Raw genomic sequence first — 18,264 nt, 5'->3', positions numbered from 1 at the left:
GGTATCTGAGCAGGGAAGCCGGCTGCAGAGACGCCCGAGGAGTGGGCTCTCAGCTCGGGGTTGCCATAAACCGTGATCTACAGCATAGTCGGGCCACTGCTCCTCCAGCAGGGACCCAACAAGCAGCAGATCCAGGAAGACTCCCCTTCCTCCTCCGGGAGGAGCGGCGCGGGAGCACACCGCAGGAATCTGCTGGGTTTGGAGACTCCACACAGGGTCGTGTGCCATCGATAGAAAGGCTCGGTCACAGGCCGGGTGAACACAGAGTGCAGCCAGAGACCGGGGAGATGGGAGTGATTGACTGCTTTTCTCTGGGGGCTCACTGAGGAGTGGGGCCCCGAGTTCTTGGCTCCTCCGGTGGAGATTGGGAGGCCGCCATTTTCACTCTCGTCCTCCAAAGCTGTATGGAAAGCTTGCAAGGAACAAAAGCTCCCGAGAGCAAACCCGAGCAGATTATATAGCCCAGGCCGGCAAGGGCGAGGCAATTCTGCCTTTGGCAAAGACATCTGGGAACCACGGCAACAGGCCCCTCCCCCAGAAGATCAGCAAGAACAGCCAGCCAAGGCCAAGATAACCGATCAATGAGAATGGCAGAACTCCAGCACTAAGGGAATACTGCACATAGAATTCATGGCTTTTTTCCCATGATTCTTTAGTCTTTCAAATTTAAATTTTTTTTTAACTTTCTTGTTCTTTTTTTTTGAATTTTTCTTTTTCCCTTTCTCAACCAACATCTTATCAATCCCTTTTTTAAAAAATCCTTTTTATTTTTCATTTTTAGAGTCATATTCTATCCCTTCATAGTAGTTAACCTTATATTTGGTATCTATATATAAGTTGTTCTTTCTTTAAAATTTTGGGATACAGTTTTTTCTAACAGACCAAAATATACCCTAAATGTCTAGTGTATGGCTTTGTTCTACTCTCCTACCTGATCACATTCTCTCCCTTTTTTTTTTAAGTCCTCTTCTTTCTTTTTTTCAACCAACTTATCAATTCCTTTTATAAAATCTTTTATAATCTTCATCTTTTTTTTTTTTTTTTTTTAAGATTTTATTTATTTGCGAGAGAGAGAATGAGAGACAGAGAGCATGAGAGGGAGGAGGGTCAGAGGGAGAAGCAGACTCCCTGCCGAGCAGGGAGCCCGATGTGGGACTCGATCCCGGGACTCCAGGATCATGACCTGAGCCGAAGGCAGTCGCTTAACCAACTGAGCCACCCAGGCGCCCCTATAATCTTCATCTTTACAGTCATATTCCATCCCTTCATCATATTAACCCTTATTTTTGTACATATAAGTTTTTCTTTCTTTAAAATTGTGGGAGGCACTTTCTTCTGCCAGACCAAAATACGCCCAAAATCTAGTGTGTGGCACTGATATATGCACCAGCCTAATCATATCTGATCATACTCTCTTTTTTTTGTTTTGTTTTTATCTTTTTCTTTTTTCTTTCTTTCCCTTTCTTTTCCCCTGGTTCCAGGTCTTTTCTGATTTGTTTAGTGTATATTTTCTGGGGCCGTTGTTACCCTGTTAGCATTTTGTTCTCTCATTCATCTATTCTCCTCTGGACAAAATGACAAGACGGAAAACATCACCTCAACAAAAAGAACAAGAGGCAGTACCGACTGCCAGGGACCTAATCAATACGGACATTAGTAAGATGTCGGAACTAGAGTTCAGAATGATGATTTTAAAGATACTAGCTGGGCTTGAAAAAAGCATGGAAGATATTAGAGAAACCCTTTCTGGAGAAATAAAAGAACTAAAATCTAACCAAGTCGAAATCAAAAAGGCTATTAATGAGGTGCAATCAAAAATGGAGGCTCTGACTTAAATGAGGCAGAAGAAAGAATCAGCGATATAGAAGACCAAATGATGGAAAATAAAGAAGCTGAGAAAAAGAGAGATAAACAACTACCGGATCACGAGGGCAGAATTCGAGAGATAAGTGATACCATAAGACAAAACAATATTAGAATAATTGGGATCCCCGAAGAAGAAAGAGAGAGAGGGGCAGAAGGTATATTGGAGCCAATTATAGCACAGAACTTCCCTAATTTGGGGAACGAAACAGGCATCAAAATCCAGGACACAGAGAGAACCCCCCTCAAGATCAATAAAAATAGGTCAACACCCTGACATCTAATAGTAAAACTTACGAGTCTCAGAGACAAAGAGAAAATCCTGAAAGCAGCTCGGGAGAAGAGATCTGTAACCTACAATGGTAGAAACATTAGATCAGCAACAGACCTATCCACAGAGACCTGGCAGGCCAGAAAGGACTGGCATGATATATTCAGAACACTAAATGAGAAAAATATGCAGCCAAGAATACTATATCCAGCTAGGCTGTCACTGAAAATAGAAGGAGAGATAAAAAGCTTCCAGGACAAACAAAAACTAAAGGAATTTGCAAACACAAAACCAGCCCTACAAGAAACATTGAAAGGGGTCCTCTAAGCAAAGAGAGAGCCAAAAAGTAACATAGACCAGAAAGAACACAGACAATATACAGTAATGGTCACCTTACAGGCAATACAATGGCACTAAATTCATATCTTTCAATAGTTACCCTGAATGTTAATGGGCTAAATGCCCCAATCAAAAGACACAGGCTATCAGATTGGATAAAAAAACAACACCCATTGATATGCTGTCTGCAAGAGACTCATTTTAGACCCAAAGACACCCCCAGATTCAAAGTTAGGGGGTGGAAAACCATTTACCACGCTAATGGACATCAAAAGAAAGCTGGGGTGGCAATCCTTGTATCAGACAAATTAGATTTTAAACCAAAGACTGTAATGAGAGATGAGGAAGGACACTATATCATACTTAAACAGCCTATCCAACAAGAAGATCTAACAATTGTAAATATCTATGCCCCTAACATGGGAGCAGCCAATTACATAAGCCAATTAATAACAAAAGCAAAGAAACACATTGACAACAATACAATAATAGTGGGGGACTTTAACACCCCCCTCACTCAAATGGACAGATCATCTAAGCAAAAGATCAACAAGGAAATAAAGGCTCTAAATGACACACTGGACCAAATGGACTTCACAGATATATTCAGAACATTCCATCCCAAAGCAACAGAATACACATTCTTCTCTAGTCCCCATGGAACATTCTCCAGAATATATTACATCCTAGGTCACAAATCAGGTCTCAACCAGTACCAAAAGATTGGGCTCATTCCCTCCATATTTTCAGACCACAATGCTTTGAAACTAGAACTCAATCACAAGAGGAAAGTCAGAAAGAACTCAAATACATGGAGGCTAAAGAGCATCCTACTTTAAAGAATGAATGGGTCAACCAGGAAATTAAAGAAGATTTAAAAAATTCATGGAAACAAATGAAAATGAAAATACAACTCTTCAAAATCTTTGGGATGCAGCAAAGGCAGTCCTAAGAGGAAAATATATAGCAATACAAGCCTTTCTCAAGAAACAAGAAAGGTCTCAAATACACAACCTAACCCTACACCTAAAGGAGCTGCAGAAAGAACAGCAAATAAAGCCTAAACCCAGCAGGAGAAGAGAAATAATAAAGATCAGAGCAGAAATCAATGAAACAGAAACCAAAAGAACAGTAGAACAGATCAACGAAACTAGAAGCTGGTTCTCTGAAAGAATTAACAAGATTGATAAACACCTGGCCAGACTTATCAAAAAGAAAAGAGAAACGACCCAAACTAATAAAATCATGAATGAAAGAGGAGAGATCACAACCAACACCAAAGAAATACAGACAATTATAAGAACATATTATGAGCAACTGTATGTCAGCAGATTAGATAATCTGGAAGAAATGGATGCATTCCTAGAGATGTATCAACTACCAAAACTGAACCAGGAAGAAATAGAAAACCTGAACAGACCTATAACCACTAAGGAAATTGAAGCCGTCATCAAAAATCTCCCAACAAACAAAAGCCCAGGGCCAGATGGCTTCCCAGGGGAATTCCATCAAACATTAAAGAAGAATTAATACCTATTCTTCTGAAACTGTTCCAAAAAATAGAAATGGAAGGAAAACTTCCAAACTTGTTTTATGAAGTCACCATTACCCTGATCCCCAAACCAGACAAAGACCCCATCAAAAAGGAGAATTACAGACTAATATCCTTGATGAACATGGATGCAAAAATTCTCACCAAAATACTAGCCAATAGGATCCAACAGTACATTAAAAGGATTATTCACCACGACCAAGTGGGATTTATCCCTGGGTTGCAAGGTTGGTTCAACATTCGCAAATCAATGTGATACAATACATTAACAAAAGAAAGAACAAGAACTCTATGATCCTCTCAATAGATGCAGAAAAAGCATTTGACAAAGTACAGCACCCTTTCTTGATCAAAACTCTTCAGAGTATAGGGATAGAGGGCACATACCTCAATATCATAAAAGCTATCTCTGAAAAACCCACACCGAATATCATTCTCAATGGGGAAAAACTGAGAGCTTTCCCCCTAAGGTCAGAAACACGGCAGGGATGTCCACTATCACCACTGCTATTCAACATAGTATTAGAAGTCCTAGCCACAGCAATCAGACAACAAAAAGAAAAGGCATCCAAATCGGCAAAGAAGTCAAACTCTGTTTGCAGATGATATGATACTTTATGTGGAAAACCCAAAAGACTCCACCCCAAAACTGCTAGAACTCATACAGGAATTCAGTAAAGTGGCAGGATATAAAATCAATGCACAGAAATCAGTGGCATTCCTATACACCAACAACAAGACAGAAAGAGAAATTAAGGAGTCGATCCCATTTACAACTGCACCCAAAACCGTAAGATACCTAGGAATAAACCTAACCAAAGAGGCAAAGAATCTGTACTCAGAAAACTATAGAATACTCATGAAAAAAATTGAGGAAGACACAAAGAAATGGAAAAACGTTCCATGCTCATGGATTGGAAGAACAAATATTGTGAAGATGTCAATGCTACCTAGAGCAATGTACACATTCAATGCAATCCCTATCAAAATACCATCAACTTTTTTCAAAGAAATAGAGCAAATAATCCTAAAATTTGTATGGAACCAGAAACGACCCCGAACAGCCAGAGGAATGTTGAAAAAGCAAAAAGCAAAGCTGGTGGCATCAGAATTCCGGACTTCAAGCTCTATTACAAAGCTGTAATTATCAAGACAGTATGGTACTGGCACAAAAACAGACACATAGATCAATGGAACAGAATAGAGAGCCCAGAAATGGACCCTCAACTCTATGGTCAACTCATCTTCAACAAAGCAGGAAAGAATGTCCAATGGAAAAAAGACAGTCTCTTCAACAAATGGTGTTGGGAAAATTGGACAGCTACAGCAAAAGAAGGAAACTGGACCATTTCCTTACACCACACACAAATATAGCCTCAAAATGGATGAAAGACCTAAATGTGAGACAGAAGTCCATCAAAATCCTAAAGGAGAACACAGGCAGCAACCTCTTCGACCTCAGCCACAGCAACTTCTTCCTAGAAACATTGCCAAAGGCAAGGGAAGCAAGGGCAAAAATGAACTATTGGGACTTCATCAAGATAAAAAGCTTTTGCACAGCAAAAGAAACAGTCAATAAAACCAAAAGACAACCGACAGAACGGGAGAAGATATTTGCAAATGACGTATCAGATACAGGGCTAGTATCCAAAATCTATAAAGAACTTATTAAACTCAACACCCAAAGAATAAATGATCCAATCAAGAAATGGGCAGAAGACATGAACAGACATTTCTGCAAAGAAGACATCCAAATGGCCAACAGACACATGAGAAAGTGCTCAACATCGCTCTACTAGTACTTTTTACTACTTACAGTATCATAACTAGAAACAGCAGTTCTTCCAAACATTTTCAAATGTATCCACAGGTAATTATTTATAAATTCTTAAACTTCAAAATGTTTCCAGAGATGGTTGTACACAATTGCCTTAAATTTTAAAATTTACACTTAAATGCAAAGAATAGATCTCTGTGCAAAATTCAAGGAATATAAAAATAAACATTCTCCTTCCTCTTTCCCAGTGAATATCATTCTTCTCCCCAAAGGTTATCAATGTTAAAGTTTCAAGGTTTTCTAGACCAGTTTAGACACATTAATGTATTACATATACAAAACTTTTAACATAAATGATACTAATCTATATAGTTTGTCCTGAAACTTGCTGTTTTTTTTCCTTTTTCAAGTTTTTATTTAAAATTCCAGTTAGTTAATGTATGGTGTAATATTAGTTTTAGGTGTAGAATTTAGTGATTCATCACTTACATACAACACCCAGTGTTCATCACTAGTGCCCTCCTTAATACCCATCACCTGTTTATCCCCCTGCCATCTCCTTTCCAGTAACCCTCAGTTTGTTCTCTATTGTTAAGAGTCTGTTTCCTGGTTTGCCCCGCTTTTTTCCTTTTTTTCCCCTATGTTCATCTGTTTTGTTTCTTAAATTCCACATATGAGAGAAATCTGGTATTTGTCTTTTTCTGACTTATTTCGCTTAGCATAATAATCTCTAGCTCCATCCACGTCGTTGCAAATGGTAAGATTTCATTCCTCCTTAAGCTGAGTAATATTCCATTGTGTGTGTGTGTCACACACACACATATCACATCTTTATCCATTCATCAGTCAATGGACATTTGGGCTCTTTCCATAATTTGGTTGTTGATAATAATATATAATATATAGAATATAAACACTGGGGTGTATGTATCCCTTTGAATCAGTATTTTTGTATCCTTTGAGTAAACAGAAGTGCAATTTCTGGATCGTAGGGTAGTTCTATTTTTAACTTTCTGAGGAACCTCCATACTGTTTTCCAGCGTGGCTGTACCAGTTTGCATTCCCACCAACAGTGTAAGAGGGTTCCCCTTTCTCTGAAACGTGCTATTTTTCACTTAATATTTTGTCTTAAAAATCTTTTAGCTACTTCAGAGTATCACACTTTAATCATTCCTCTGCTGATGGAACATTTAGACTATCTTCAATTTTTCAATATTATAGACTTGCTACAATAAACATCTTTTACGTACATCTTTGTGTGTACCTGCATGTACCAATGTAGATACCTAGCAGCAAAAGTAGTGACTTTTAAAAGGAATATCTATCTTCAATTTTGAAATATCCTGCAAAATTATATTTCAAGAAGGCAATGGCAATTTCTTTCACAAGGGACCCTTTTCTCCACATCTTTATCAATCATTGGTATTAACCATCACTTAAATTCATGCTAATCTGCCCATTAGTGATAAATATCTCTTTGTTTCAATTTGTATTTCATTAATTATTAATGAAATTATGCTCCTTTTCATATGGTTATTGGCTTTTAAGATTTCCTCTTCTGAAAAGTGGCTTTTCATATCCCTTGTTCACTTTTCTATGGGATTTATCTTTGTTACTGATTTGTAGGATTTGTTATGTATGACTGAAAATATTTCCCTGAACCTGTCATTTGTTTAAACTTTGTTTAGGGTGCTGGTTGATGTAGAAATGTATTTAAGTTTATATACACATACCTACAGCTCCACCCACCCCCTGAAATCTCTGTATTAATTCAGTAGGCATTTATTAGGGACTCTTATTTATATAACATATGTGACTTTTTTTTTTTTAATATTTTATTTATTTATTTGAGAGAGTGAGAGAGAGAACATGAGTCGGGGGAAGGGAGAAGCAGACTCCCCGCTGATCAGGGAGCCCGACTTAGGGGTTGATCCCAGGACCCTGGGATCATGACCTGAGCTGGAGGCAGCCGCTTAACTGGCTGAGCCACCCAGGCGCCCCCATATGTGACTTATTTTCTTATTTGAATACTATTTTGCCCTGTCTTCATTAAATATTTTTAAAATATATTTTTATATTTTTCTTTTTAAATGATTACTTTTTAAATGTCTGTTTGGCATTTCATCTGGTCCAAGAGTAGATCACACTAGGATTTCATCTATTTGAAATGTGAACTGTAAGATTATTTTCCAAAAGACATATAACACATCTTTGGACCAGAAAGTATCCATACTAATGTACTGATACAGTGACCTAGTTTAAATGAGGTAAGATATACCTAGTACATACTAAGCACATAAAAGTGTTCAATAACATTAATTCTACTCTTTATCTCTTTCAGATTTCTTACCTGCTGTAAACTGAGAATGAGGGTCTTGGCACACTGAATTTTATCAATCTGCCTGGTCTTACTCAGTGTTTCCTTAATAATATCACCATAGTCATTGTAATACTGTGAGAAAAAGAAAGAAAACACAGCTTTAAAATTACTGAAATTTCATGAGACAAACAGTGGATTGGTAAAAGAAATGGAAAGGGGAGTTCAAGGGTGTTTTAATTTCTTCATCTTAAACATAATGAGAGATAAAAGATATTTTCTAAAGTTAAAGGAATATACATTTGATGTTAATCACGTAAGATTATGAAATAACTAATGTTAACTGAAAAACTGGGAATTCCAGGAAGGGAGGAAGTGACACAGGTAACCAAAATTCCTTATTCTTTGTAACATGGATTCAATAGACACCACTTAAAAGGTGACAAATCAAGATACAGAACTCTGATAGAAACTTCGCAAAGAACTAAAACCGAAAAGAGTTAAAATTGCTTACCTCTGGGGAGTGGGCCTAAATAACAGGGAAGGGCAGATTAGGGTAACAGACTTTTCATTTAATACTTTTGTACTATGGCATTCTCTGCTCCCCCAACATGTTTATATTTTACTATTGTAATATAAAAAATAAAAACATTGACTTCTTCAATAGTGACTGAGAAAAATTTAATTGCTTTATAATTCAAGTTTTTTTGACACAGGATTTTAAGAATTTTCCTTGTGAGTAGATAATTAAGAAAAGCCTTATTTAAAACCACTAAATCTGGATGTTATTTCTAAGCTAACGCCTAAAAACTTACAACCTATGTGAAGAAGTGAGTGTATTAGCTTGGCAATTGGACTTTCATAATTTTCAAAAAGAAAGGTATGCTTCCATGATGTGAGATGAAAAAATGAGAAAGATATATTAATATACTAAAGTGGTTCAACAGGCAGCTCTCCAATAAATTCATATTTGTAATAGTCACATAGGGAATTGGGGCAAAAAGCCACATAACTGAGGATATGTAATAAAGAGTAGCAAATAACTATTAAATTCTCTCAAAAAAATTAAAGCTTACAATGAGCAGAGGTGCAAAAATTGCTAAGGATGATAATAAGTTTTGGTTAAGGCTCATTTCTTGAAACCAATATAGTATTGTTAAGGGATGAAAAGGAAAAACCACGGTAAGCTCATATTCATCCATTCAAACTGTGTTTAGACATTCCTTCAGGAAGCTGTCTCGGGTTTCTTTCACTGAAGTCTCTCTATTCCATGTTTGCTTTGTAATTTGTACATTTATCATTGCAATAATGATGCTGAGGCTTTATGATCTAATGGGAAGAGCTAAGCTTTGAAGCTAGACAAACCTAGAATCATAAATTCCAGTTTTTGCTACTTATAGTAATGTGACCTTTGATAGTTACTTAACCTCTTAGAGCCTTAATTACCTTATCTGTAAATGATGTTATTTCCTACCTCATAGGATTACTGTAATCAACAAACATATGTAAAAGCATTAGAACAGTGTCTCAAATATAAATGGCACAGAACACAGACAACCACTATTACCATGCTACATTATATTATGCTTGCATTTCAGTTTCTCTATTAATCTGTAAGTTCCTTGGTGCAGAAATCATGTTTTACTTAAATCTCTATCAGCACAGTGCTCACACTGCAGTTGTTCAGCAAAATATGATGAATTAGTTACTATGTCATAGCTAGAATTGGACCATAACTAAACATGGATAAAGACACAAATGGATCAATGGCACACACAATATTCTGAACATGGGCAAAACAAAACACTATCTGTGACAGGAGAACAAGGCAAAAATACATAAACTGAGAAGTGTGCCTATCATAAAGACTTCTGAGCGTCAGAAACAAAATGGAGCTTAAGGAAAGCAGAGCAAACAGCCAGAAAGGTGAGTACCTATCAAAATCCTGCCATATAAAGAATGGTTTAAAACCCTTCAACATCTCCTTACCTCCCTCAGGAAAAAAATCCAGGCTTCTCACATAGCATTTGGTTACTAGTGACACTTTTTAAAATCTTACCTCTGGCTCCCTTCTCATAAGCAATCTATGTTGCTACATCAAATGACCTGCATTTCCCCCAAATAATTCACATTCTTTTGTGTCTTTGTACATGAAGTTCAATCTACCCCAAGTCCTCCTGCTACTTCTTTGCTTACTAATTTATGTTTATCATCTTAGACTTAGTTCAGAAGTCACTACTAAGAAGTTTCCATTAACCCTCATATTTCTTTAGAGTTGGGTGTCTGTTTCATATATTTCCAGAAACCCCTATACATACCTCTATTATACTATATAATGCAATTGTCTAAATGTTGACAGTCTTCAGCTTTAGACTACTTTAGAGCAAGAATTTTACTTTATTATTAAAGATTTATTTATTTGAGAGAGAGAGCTCACAAGTAGGGGGAGGGGCAGAGGGAGAGAATTTTCAAGCAGATTCCCTGCCAAGCACGGGGCTCAACCCCAGGACCCAAGAGATCATGACCTGAGCCGAAACTAAGATTTGGACACTTAACCGACTGCACCACCCAGGTGCCCCTAGAGCAGGATTTTAAAAAATATTTGTAACTTTAGTGCCTGGCAGGTGGCATGGTACATAGTACGCATACTTACAAAAATGTCTTAAAGAGATGTCATAAGAGAGATTAGGTCTCTTCCATGTTGATCAAGAGAGTCTATATATCTCATGAAAATAAGGTGTTCTTTCAATAAATGTGAGGATCTCCTACTTTATGGGGTTGATATAATGGTATAGATTGAGAAAAGTTTATACTTCTATAAAAGAGAGAAACCTTAAATATATCAGAAAATCATGAACAATATATGGTTACCTGGCAATTTAGCTTCTGTTATCTTTTCATTTTTAAGTGCAAATTTCTCTGCCACTTAGATGGAAGGAAAAAAATAAGACTATGAAACTATACCTTCATGTAGTGTTTAAAGATGTCTGCAGCTGCATGCATGTCAACAATATCATAAATGATAAGTTTGCTGAAGGCAGCAAGTAGATTCCTTCTTTTATGTAAGGCCTCAATTTTATTAGCTTCATCTTCTTCATCACCCTCTACCACAGAAAATAAATTGGTTATGAACTTTGGCCCTTTATCCAAGGTAAAACAATGTAGACAATCTGTATAATCAAACACCAACTTATAACTTTACAAATAGTACAATTCAGTTTTAGGTAAAACTGTTAGTTACACTGATTATTTTAGGGTGCTATATTTAGTTATATGCTTATTAAATGTTTAGTAGTTACCAAGGTTCCTATCTTCTAGGAAACTGTCATAGCAAAGATTAAGATAAGCAAACCATACATAAATTTTTTCTGGTATTTTTATCATAATAATACTCTTGTCTGTTTACCTTAAAAATGCCATCTCTTCTCATTTCAATATTCTTTACATGCTATTAGCTATATTTCAACAGAGAAGAAATTTCTGGAAATTTTAAAGACATAGGGAAAAGTTTTCTTTTAGAAAGAAATATGTGGGGAGTAATGGAAATATATGGAGATGTTAGGTTTCAGTGCTTGTCTTAAACATGGTTACATTATCAGCATGAAATATATTTTGCAAACCATTTATGCTCATATACATTTTCTTTTTTTTCTTTAAAGATTTCACTTATTTATTTGACAGACAGAGACACAGTGAGAGAGGGAACACAAGCAGGGGGAGTGGGAGAGGGAGAAGCAGGCTTCCCGTGGAGCAGGGAGCCTGGGATCATGATCTGAGCCGAAGGCAGACGCTTAACGACTGAGCCACCCAGGCGCCCCTACATTTTCTTTTTTTAAATGTAGGCTCCACACCCAGTGTGGAGCCCAACATGGGGCTTTAACTCACGATCTAGAGATCAAGACCTAACCTAAGCTGAAATCAAAGAGTCGGACGCTTAACTGACTGAGTCACCCAGGCGCCTCTATACATATACAATTTTTTAAACAAAGCTTGCTACTAAATACTTACAAAACGAGTAATATTTCTTTCTCAGTTTTTTAATTCTCAGGCCCCAGTGGCTTGTCTTTTTTTAATCCTACAAAAAATGTCTTCACAAGGCTCCAGATGTTGACACATTTGTTTTAGGCTCTGTACTGACTCTCTCATGTCTTGGCCTGCCTATGTGTGTATTATATATATACAAAAAATGAAAGAACTTACTCAACTTCTCTCTTTCCTTTCTACTAATTGGTCTTGCTGTGAAGCACCACTGCTTTGAGAAGTTGGAAATCTTTTTGCTTAAGATAAGTAATAAGTAAATTTTATCTCCTGGGATTAAAATGGACTCTAAATAGAGACTTTGTTTTACAATTTAGTATTTTCTAAAATGTTCTGTTAAGTAAAAAACACTCTAATAGCACCAAATAGATCCACGGATCAGATATGCTACAGACCTTAAATCATCTATTTCATATATAACCTATCCAATACTTATTATAATTATTTATATTGCTCTAATTATGCTGCACATTATCATTATGCAGGTTGAGCACAATTCTGACTGGTGAGGTTTTTTTTTTTAAGATTTTATTTATTTATTTGAGAGAGAGAGACAAAGATAAAAGTGACAGAGATAGCGAGAGAGAGCACAAGTGAGGAGAAGAGGGAAAAGCTTACGCTTTTGTAAAAGCAGGGAGCCTGACACAGGGCTCAATCCCAGGACCCTTTAGGGGCTTTCCTTTAGAGAAATTGTGAACCTGGACACAGTTCAATTAGAAACACATCTATCCTACATATATATTTTACACATGTGGGAAATGACAAATGTACACAATTATCCATTATAGCATAATATACAATAGAAGATTGGAAATGAGCCAACATCAATTAATAGGAGATGGATAACATAAAATATGCTATAAACAATGAAATACTTCGTATCTGTTGAAAAAGAATAAAGCTCTATATGTAGTGATAGGGAAAGACCTCTAAGGTACTATTCTAAAGGAGGAAGATTTCACTGTGTACATTTTTATTCTTGTTGGTTTCTGAACTACCTGAATATATTAACTTTATTTGTATTTTGAGAGAGAGAGAAAGAGAGAAAGAGAGCATGTGAGAGTGAGGGGAGGGGCAGAGGGGGAGAGAGAGAATCTTAAGCAGGCTCCTTGCCTAGCATGGAGCCTGATGCGCTGCTCGATCTCACGACCCTGGGATCATGACCTGGGCCAAAATCAAGAGTCAGACACCTAACCAACTGAGCAATCCAGGCACCCCATGACTCTTTTTTAAAAATTCTACTACTTTTTAGGACTGAATTTGAATTATTTCATAATATCTTTTGGGGTTGGTAAAAAAAAAAAAAAAAAAAGAAAGAAAGAAAGAAAAGATCAACATTGGGGCACCTGGGTGGCTCAGTCAGTTAAGCGTCTGCCTTCAGCTCAGGTCATGATCCCAGGGTCCTGGGACTAAGCCCTGTGTTGGACTCTCAGCTCATCTGGGAGCCTGCTTATCTATCTCTCCTTCTACACCCCCCACCCCCACTCATGCTGTCTCTCTCTCCCTCTCAAATAAATAAATAAAATCTTTAAAAAAAAAATAAAGAAGATCAACATTGACAAAATAATAGCCACAAATACCCATGCTCTGGTTCTCCTCATCTTGGTCAATGAAAACATGATCCATCACAAAACTGAGGAGTTCAGACTGGAGTCCAGTATCTGGATTAAACACCAAAGGCTGAAGGCCTTCCCTGCCACCTGTCATCAATTGGTGGCTAAATATCATCAGAAGATCACAGAGTAACATGAATGCCTGCAATGCAAAGGGAATTCATCAGTAATATATAACTACAACTACAGATCAATGTTAATGAAAACATACTAAATTAAATGCACTCCAATAACAATACCATAACACAAATTGAGTATTTAAATTTCAACTATTTAGTTTTAATTTCCAAACTTAATGAAATTACTTTTTCTCATTAAATACTAGTTCCATTTAAGATTTTCCCCCCCTAAATATAATCTATTTCTTTTACTTGGCTGTGTTAATTCAAAACAATTGACTAAGAGATTTTGACTTGAACTTAAAAAAATGACTTAAGGCCAATTCTGGAAATATGAAATTAATGTAATAAATTATGACAGAGGTTAGAAATCAATTATATACTGCTTAACTAAATGCAGAAGCATAAATCTTAAGGTAAACTGTATTATCCAACAAATTACAATGCAATACTCTAAACCTTAAAGCTATTATTTAGGATTCTTCTTTAAAAAATCTAATGCAAAAAAAAAATCTCTAACAATAGATTTAAAATTGAATTTAAGACCATTCACATAAAAATCAGTATCTGAAAGCTTGCCAACAAATTTAATCACGGGAACTTTCAATACATTTCCCTAAAGAGAAAGTATTATAGTTATTGTTGTCAAATTTGCCCTATTTAATGGATCTATGAAATAAGCCCGTGTCAACAGTTTACTGTAACTGAATGATTTTGCTGTGGGATAACTGAGGGCTCTCATAACTCAAAACAATTCACTTACCCCCTTCTAAATATTGATTTCTATGGGAAAACATAATTTTGGTATGTATTTGGAGATGGCTATATACTTGGCTGTCTACCTCCAGCAAGGATCATGGCAGTTCATTCTCTGACTACACAATCATGAACTACATAAATATATTTAGAAAGAGCCACTTGAAAAGGGGAGGATAAAGAGAATCCAGGGGGAAATATATCTAAGAGAATCCAGGGGGAAATATATCTATTTTTTATTCAGGCCATAGTTTTAGATTATCACCAGTGATGACATAGAAACAATGAATTTTTGGTTTAAATGTCCTGAGCCAGGTACTTTTAGATAGCACTGATAGGGTTCAGAAGGTTTAGAGAATAAGGTTTAGGGAAGACCATCTCTGTTCCCACTTTAAGTTAGATGCTGATAACTTTAATAGACAACTGTGATAACCTACTTGTAAGAAGAGATAGCAAAGGGTAAGTACTACAGTACTCTTTAACTAGACTAGGTATTTTCTAGCCCAACATTATGATAAAAAAAAACAAAACAGTATGGAAAAAAGTATCCTGTTTTATATAATAGTACCTGATCTAAAAGTACTTCCCAATAGAATAATATAATTAAACAGTTTACAAAATCACCTCATGGAAATGGTATTGCCTTGGGCTATGCTGCCCCTACCCAAGGAGTGAGGAGTCTGTTGAACCAATGCGATATACCCACCTGCACCCCTACTTTCAGGGACTATGCAGGGACTCAGGGATTCCTTGCCCTAAGAGACCTGATTCTGCTACCAAAGGCTGCACAGGTCTCTTCCCTAGGCATACTGTATCACCTGTGTGCATATTCCTAGGTCCCAGGGCGGATGTTTAAGGCAATAATGTTGACAGAGTTTGGACATGTGGGCTGGAGTGTTTATGTGTGTGTGAGAAGTTCTTCCTGGTGTGATGAGAAGAGGGTGGACCACAGGCCAGCTCCCCAACCCTCCCAGTTTTAGGACAGAATTCTTAGGAATCAGGAATTATGGAACCAGGTCATCATGACAGCGTGTTTGTCTAGGTAAAAAGACCTATAACAAGTTAGTTAACTCGCTTTTTTAAGTTAAATATTCAGACATCCATACTCTTGTCCCAGGTTCCATAAATGTTAGGGATAGATCTGTATGCTAAGAACTGCCATAAAAAATTACCTCTTCTTATTGTTCTTCAGTGTATTTAGTAATTTTTTTACTGAGAGCTCTTAACTGATAATTTCTTACCTGTTCCTTCACTGGAGTATTAACATTAGATAGGCACTGTTGGCAAACAGCCAGAAAGGATTTCACTGTTTTCCTCAATACCAACAAATCCTCCTGTAAGACACATTCAAATTTGTAAACATGAATTACAATATCCTAGAAAACTAATCCAAAAGAAAAAAATAAATGGAAAATAGCCAATTGGTTTATTGTTAAGGAAATTCATAAAACCAAACTTATTTTTAGGAACCAAATTGTATATTTATTTCCTAGTTATCCTAATGGAAAGGGCAGCAAAACTGGTAATCCCAAACACTCAATTCTATTTAGCTATGGAATGCTCAGTATGATTTCCTCCATAAATATGGTTTACTTGGGTTGATATTAAAATTATTAATCTCCCTAAATAAATGCTAGTTGGTAATAAGGTGAGGGAGCACAGCAGCACACTGAAAAAAATCAATTAAGCAACAAGTATGTCCTGAATTTCTCCCATATTCTCAGTACTCTACAAAATGTCAAGGGAAGAAAAATAATTTTAAGACTGTGTCCATGCCCTCAAAGAGTTAACATCCTAGCAGGGAATTAGACCAATCAGAGTAATTAAGTGTTCAAATTTTTTTGTATTAACTCTAACTGTAGCAGAGAAAGCTGAGCTGGAGGGACCTTCATAATAGGATGGTCTTTAATTTAAAATTGAATGAGTGAACAGGATTTAACTTGATGGTCATGTAACATTCAATTTGAAACATTTGAAAAGTATAAAAGAAAATTTAAATTTATCAAGCACCTAAATGTGTCAGACACTGGTTTGAGGGTGTATTGCCACATAATTTAATATTTATATCGATTAAAAGTAGTCATTGTTAGCAGGGGTTTGAAACCAGGACTGTCTGATATCAGATTCTCACTAATGAGACAGACACATGAAGATAATTCAGTATTACATCGATATTTAAAATAGTAAGGAAGAGTTATTAAATTAGCAAAGGCTGATGATGTAGAAATCACTTTTAAAAAGTACTCTATTAAACTAAAGTTCTTGAAGCTACTTTTTTTTGTACAGGTAACAGTACTTATTCCTTTTTGGGATCTTCACATCCCAAATAAAGATAAATTTAAAAAATTATACACATTTCCTTTTGCTAACATGAATGTAGTATTTGGAAGAAAGAATAAGCTCTTTGTACAGAACAGTAAAAAGAACAGTCTCGAAAACTTTTATTGTTCCTGCAGATGAACATCCAATAACCAAAACTCAACGTTCTTTGACCCTCTCTAATTTCAAAGATTCATTATACATTAGGGGAAACAGACACGAGAACAGGCAGCTGCAATAGAATGTAAGGAGCACTATGTTGGAAAGCCTAATCCAGAGTCAAAAGTAGTCACAAAAGGGTTTCCAAAGAAGATAACATATAAGCTGAGTTTTGAACAACAACTAAAAATTATCTAGCTATAGGAAAAGGTATCCCAGAGGGCACAAAATGTTGAAAAGCCTGAACGTGCTTTTGAGAGGCTGTTAATTTATTGTAGCTGGGGCACAAATAGGGAGGAGAGAGCAAGAGAGAAAGCTGAAGAGGAAAACAGGATCCATTTCCATTTAAATGGAAGATCATTTAAAATGCCGTGTTAAATCATCTGGATATTATCCTAATGGAAATAAAGAACTACTGTAGAAGCATATTTATCAGGAGAGTGCTAAAATTTTGTTTTCAAGAATCATATTCTAAGCAGATGGAGAATGATGTGGAATAGGGAGGCTAGTTAATGGTAAATACAATCTTCTGCTGAATGCTTATTATATACCCAGTACTGTGTTCTATGGGCCATAAATTTAAATTTCACAATCACTGTATGAAGTAAGTGTTAATATTCCTTTTCTACAGATGAGGAAACTGAACTTCAGAACACCCATACATTCTGAGTGATAGAGTACGGATCCAAATATGGGGTTATCTGACTCTTCTGACTCTAAAGTCCATGCTCTTACTCATTATTCTGTTTCCTTACAGAAGGAAAACAAAGGCCATGGGAATAATTTAGAATGAGGGCCTGAAAATAAAATGTTGGCAATAAAGATGTGAATAGACTGAAGAGAAATTAAAGCAGCAGCACAGAATTTACGAACTAATCAGAATGGGGGCTGTTGATTAATCCTAAATTTTTAGGTAGTCACCTACTAGGTGCATGACGGTGTAAATCACTGAAATAGTTAACACACAAAAAAATGCTAACATAACAGTTCAATTTTGGAGATGATGATCTGAGATTCCTGAAAAATATCCTACTGGAGATGTTTAGTAGGCAGTTCAATATAGGAGTTCAAAGCCCATGGGAAAGAATTTGAGCAAGAATAAATATCTGGGAGCCCTCGGCATTTAGATGGCAATAGAAGA

General features: G+C 36.4%; 1 protein-coding gene and 1 long non-coding RNA gene across 4 annotated transcripts in view; one reads left to right on the top strand and one right to left on the bottom strand.

Annotated features, from left to right (window-relative positions):
• Positions 1 to 18,264, bottom strand: part of STAG1 (STAG1 cohesin complex component) — a 426,191-nt gene that overhangs the window by 28,180 nt on the left and 379,747 nt on the right. For all 3 annotated transcript variants that reach the window (XM_078071550.1, XM_078071557.1, XM_078071562.1), the window contains 4 exons: positions 15,887 to 15,979; positions 13,738 to 13,912; positions 11,084 to 11,223; positions 8,153 to 8,254 (listed from right to left, as the gene is read on the bottom strand). In XM_078071550.1, coding sequence (XP_077927676.1) covers positions 8,153 to 8,254; positions 11,084 to 11,223; positions 13,738 to 13,912; positions 15,887 to 15,979 — 510 coding nt within the window. The remainder of the gene's footprint in view (positions 1 to 8,152; positions 8,255 to 11,083; positions 11,224 to 13,737; positions 13,913 to 15,886; positions 15,980 to 18,264) is intronic.
• LOC144381675 (uncharacterized) overlaps positions 1 to 18,264 on the top strand; it is a 54,746-nt gene that overhangs the window by 29,152 nt on the left and 7,330 nt on the right. The window lies entirely within an intron of this gene.

The sequence above is a fragment of the Halichoerus grypus genome, chromosome 1, assembly GCF_964656455.1.
Source record: "Halichoerus grypus chromosome 1, mHalGry1.hap1.1, whole genome shotgun sequence".
Taxonomy (NCBI): Eukaryota; Metazoa; Chordata; class Mammalia; order Carnivora; family Phocidae; genus Halichoerus; species Halichoerus grypus.
Note: the sequence above shows the minus strand (reverse complement) of the source record. Positions and strands in the feature narration are given on the sequence as shown.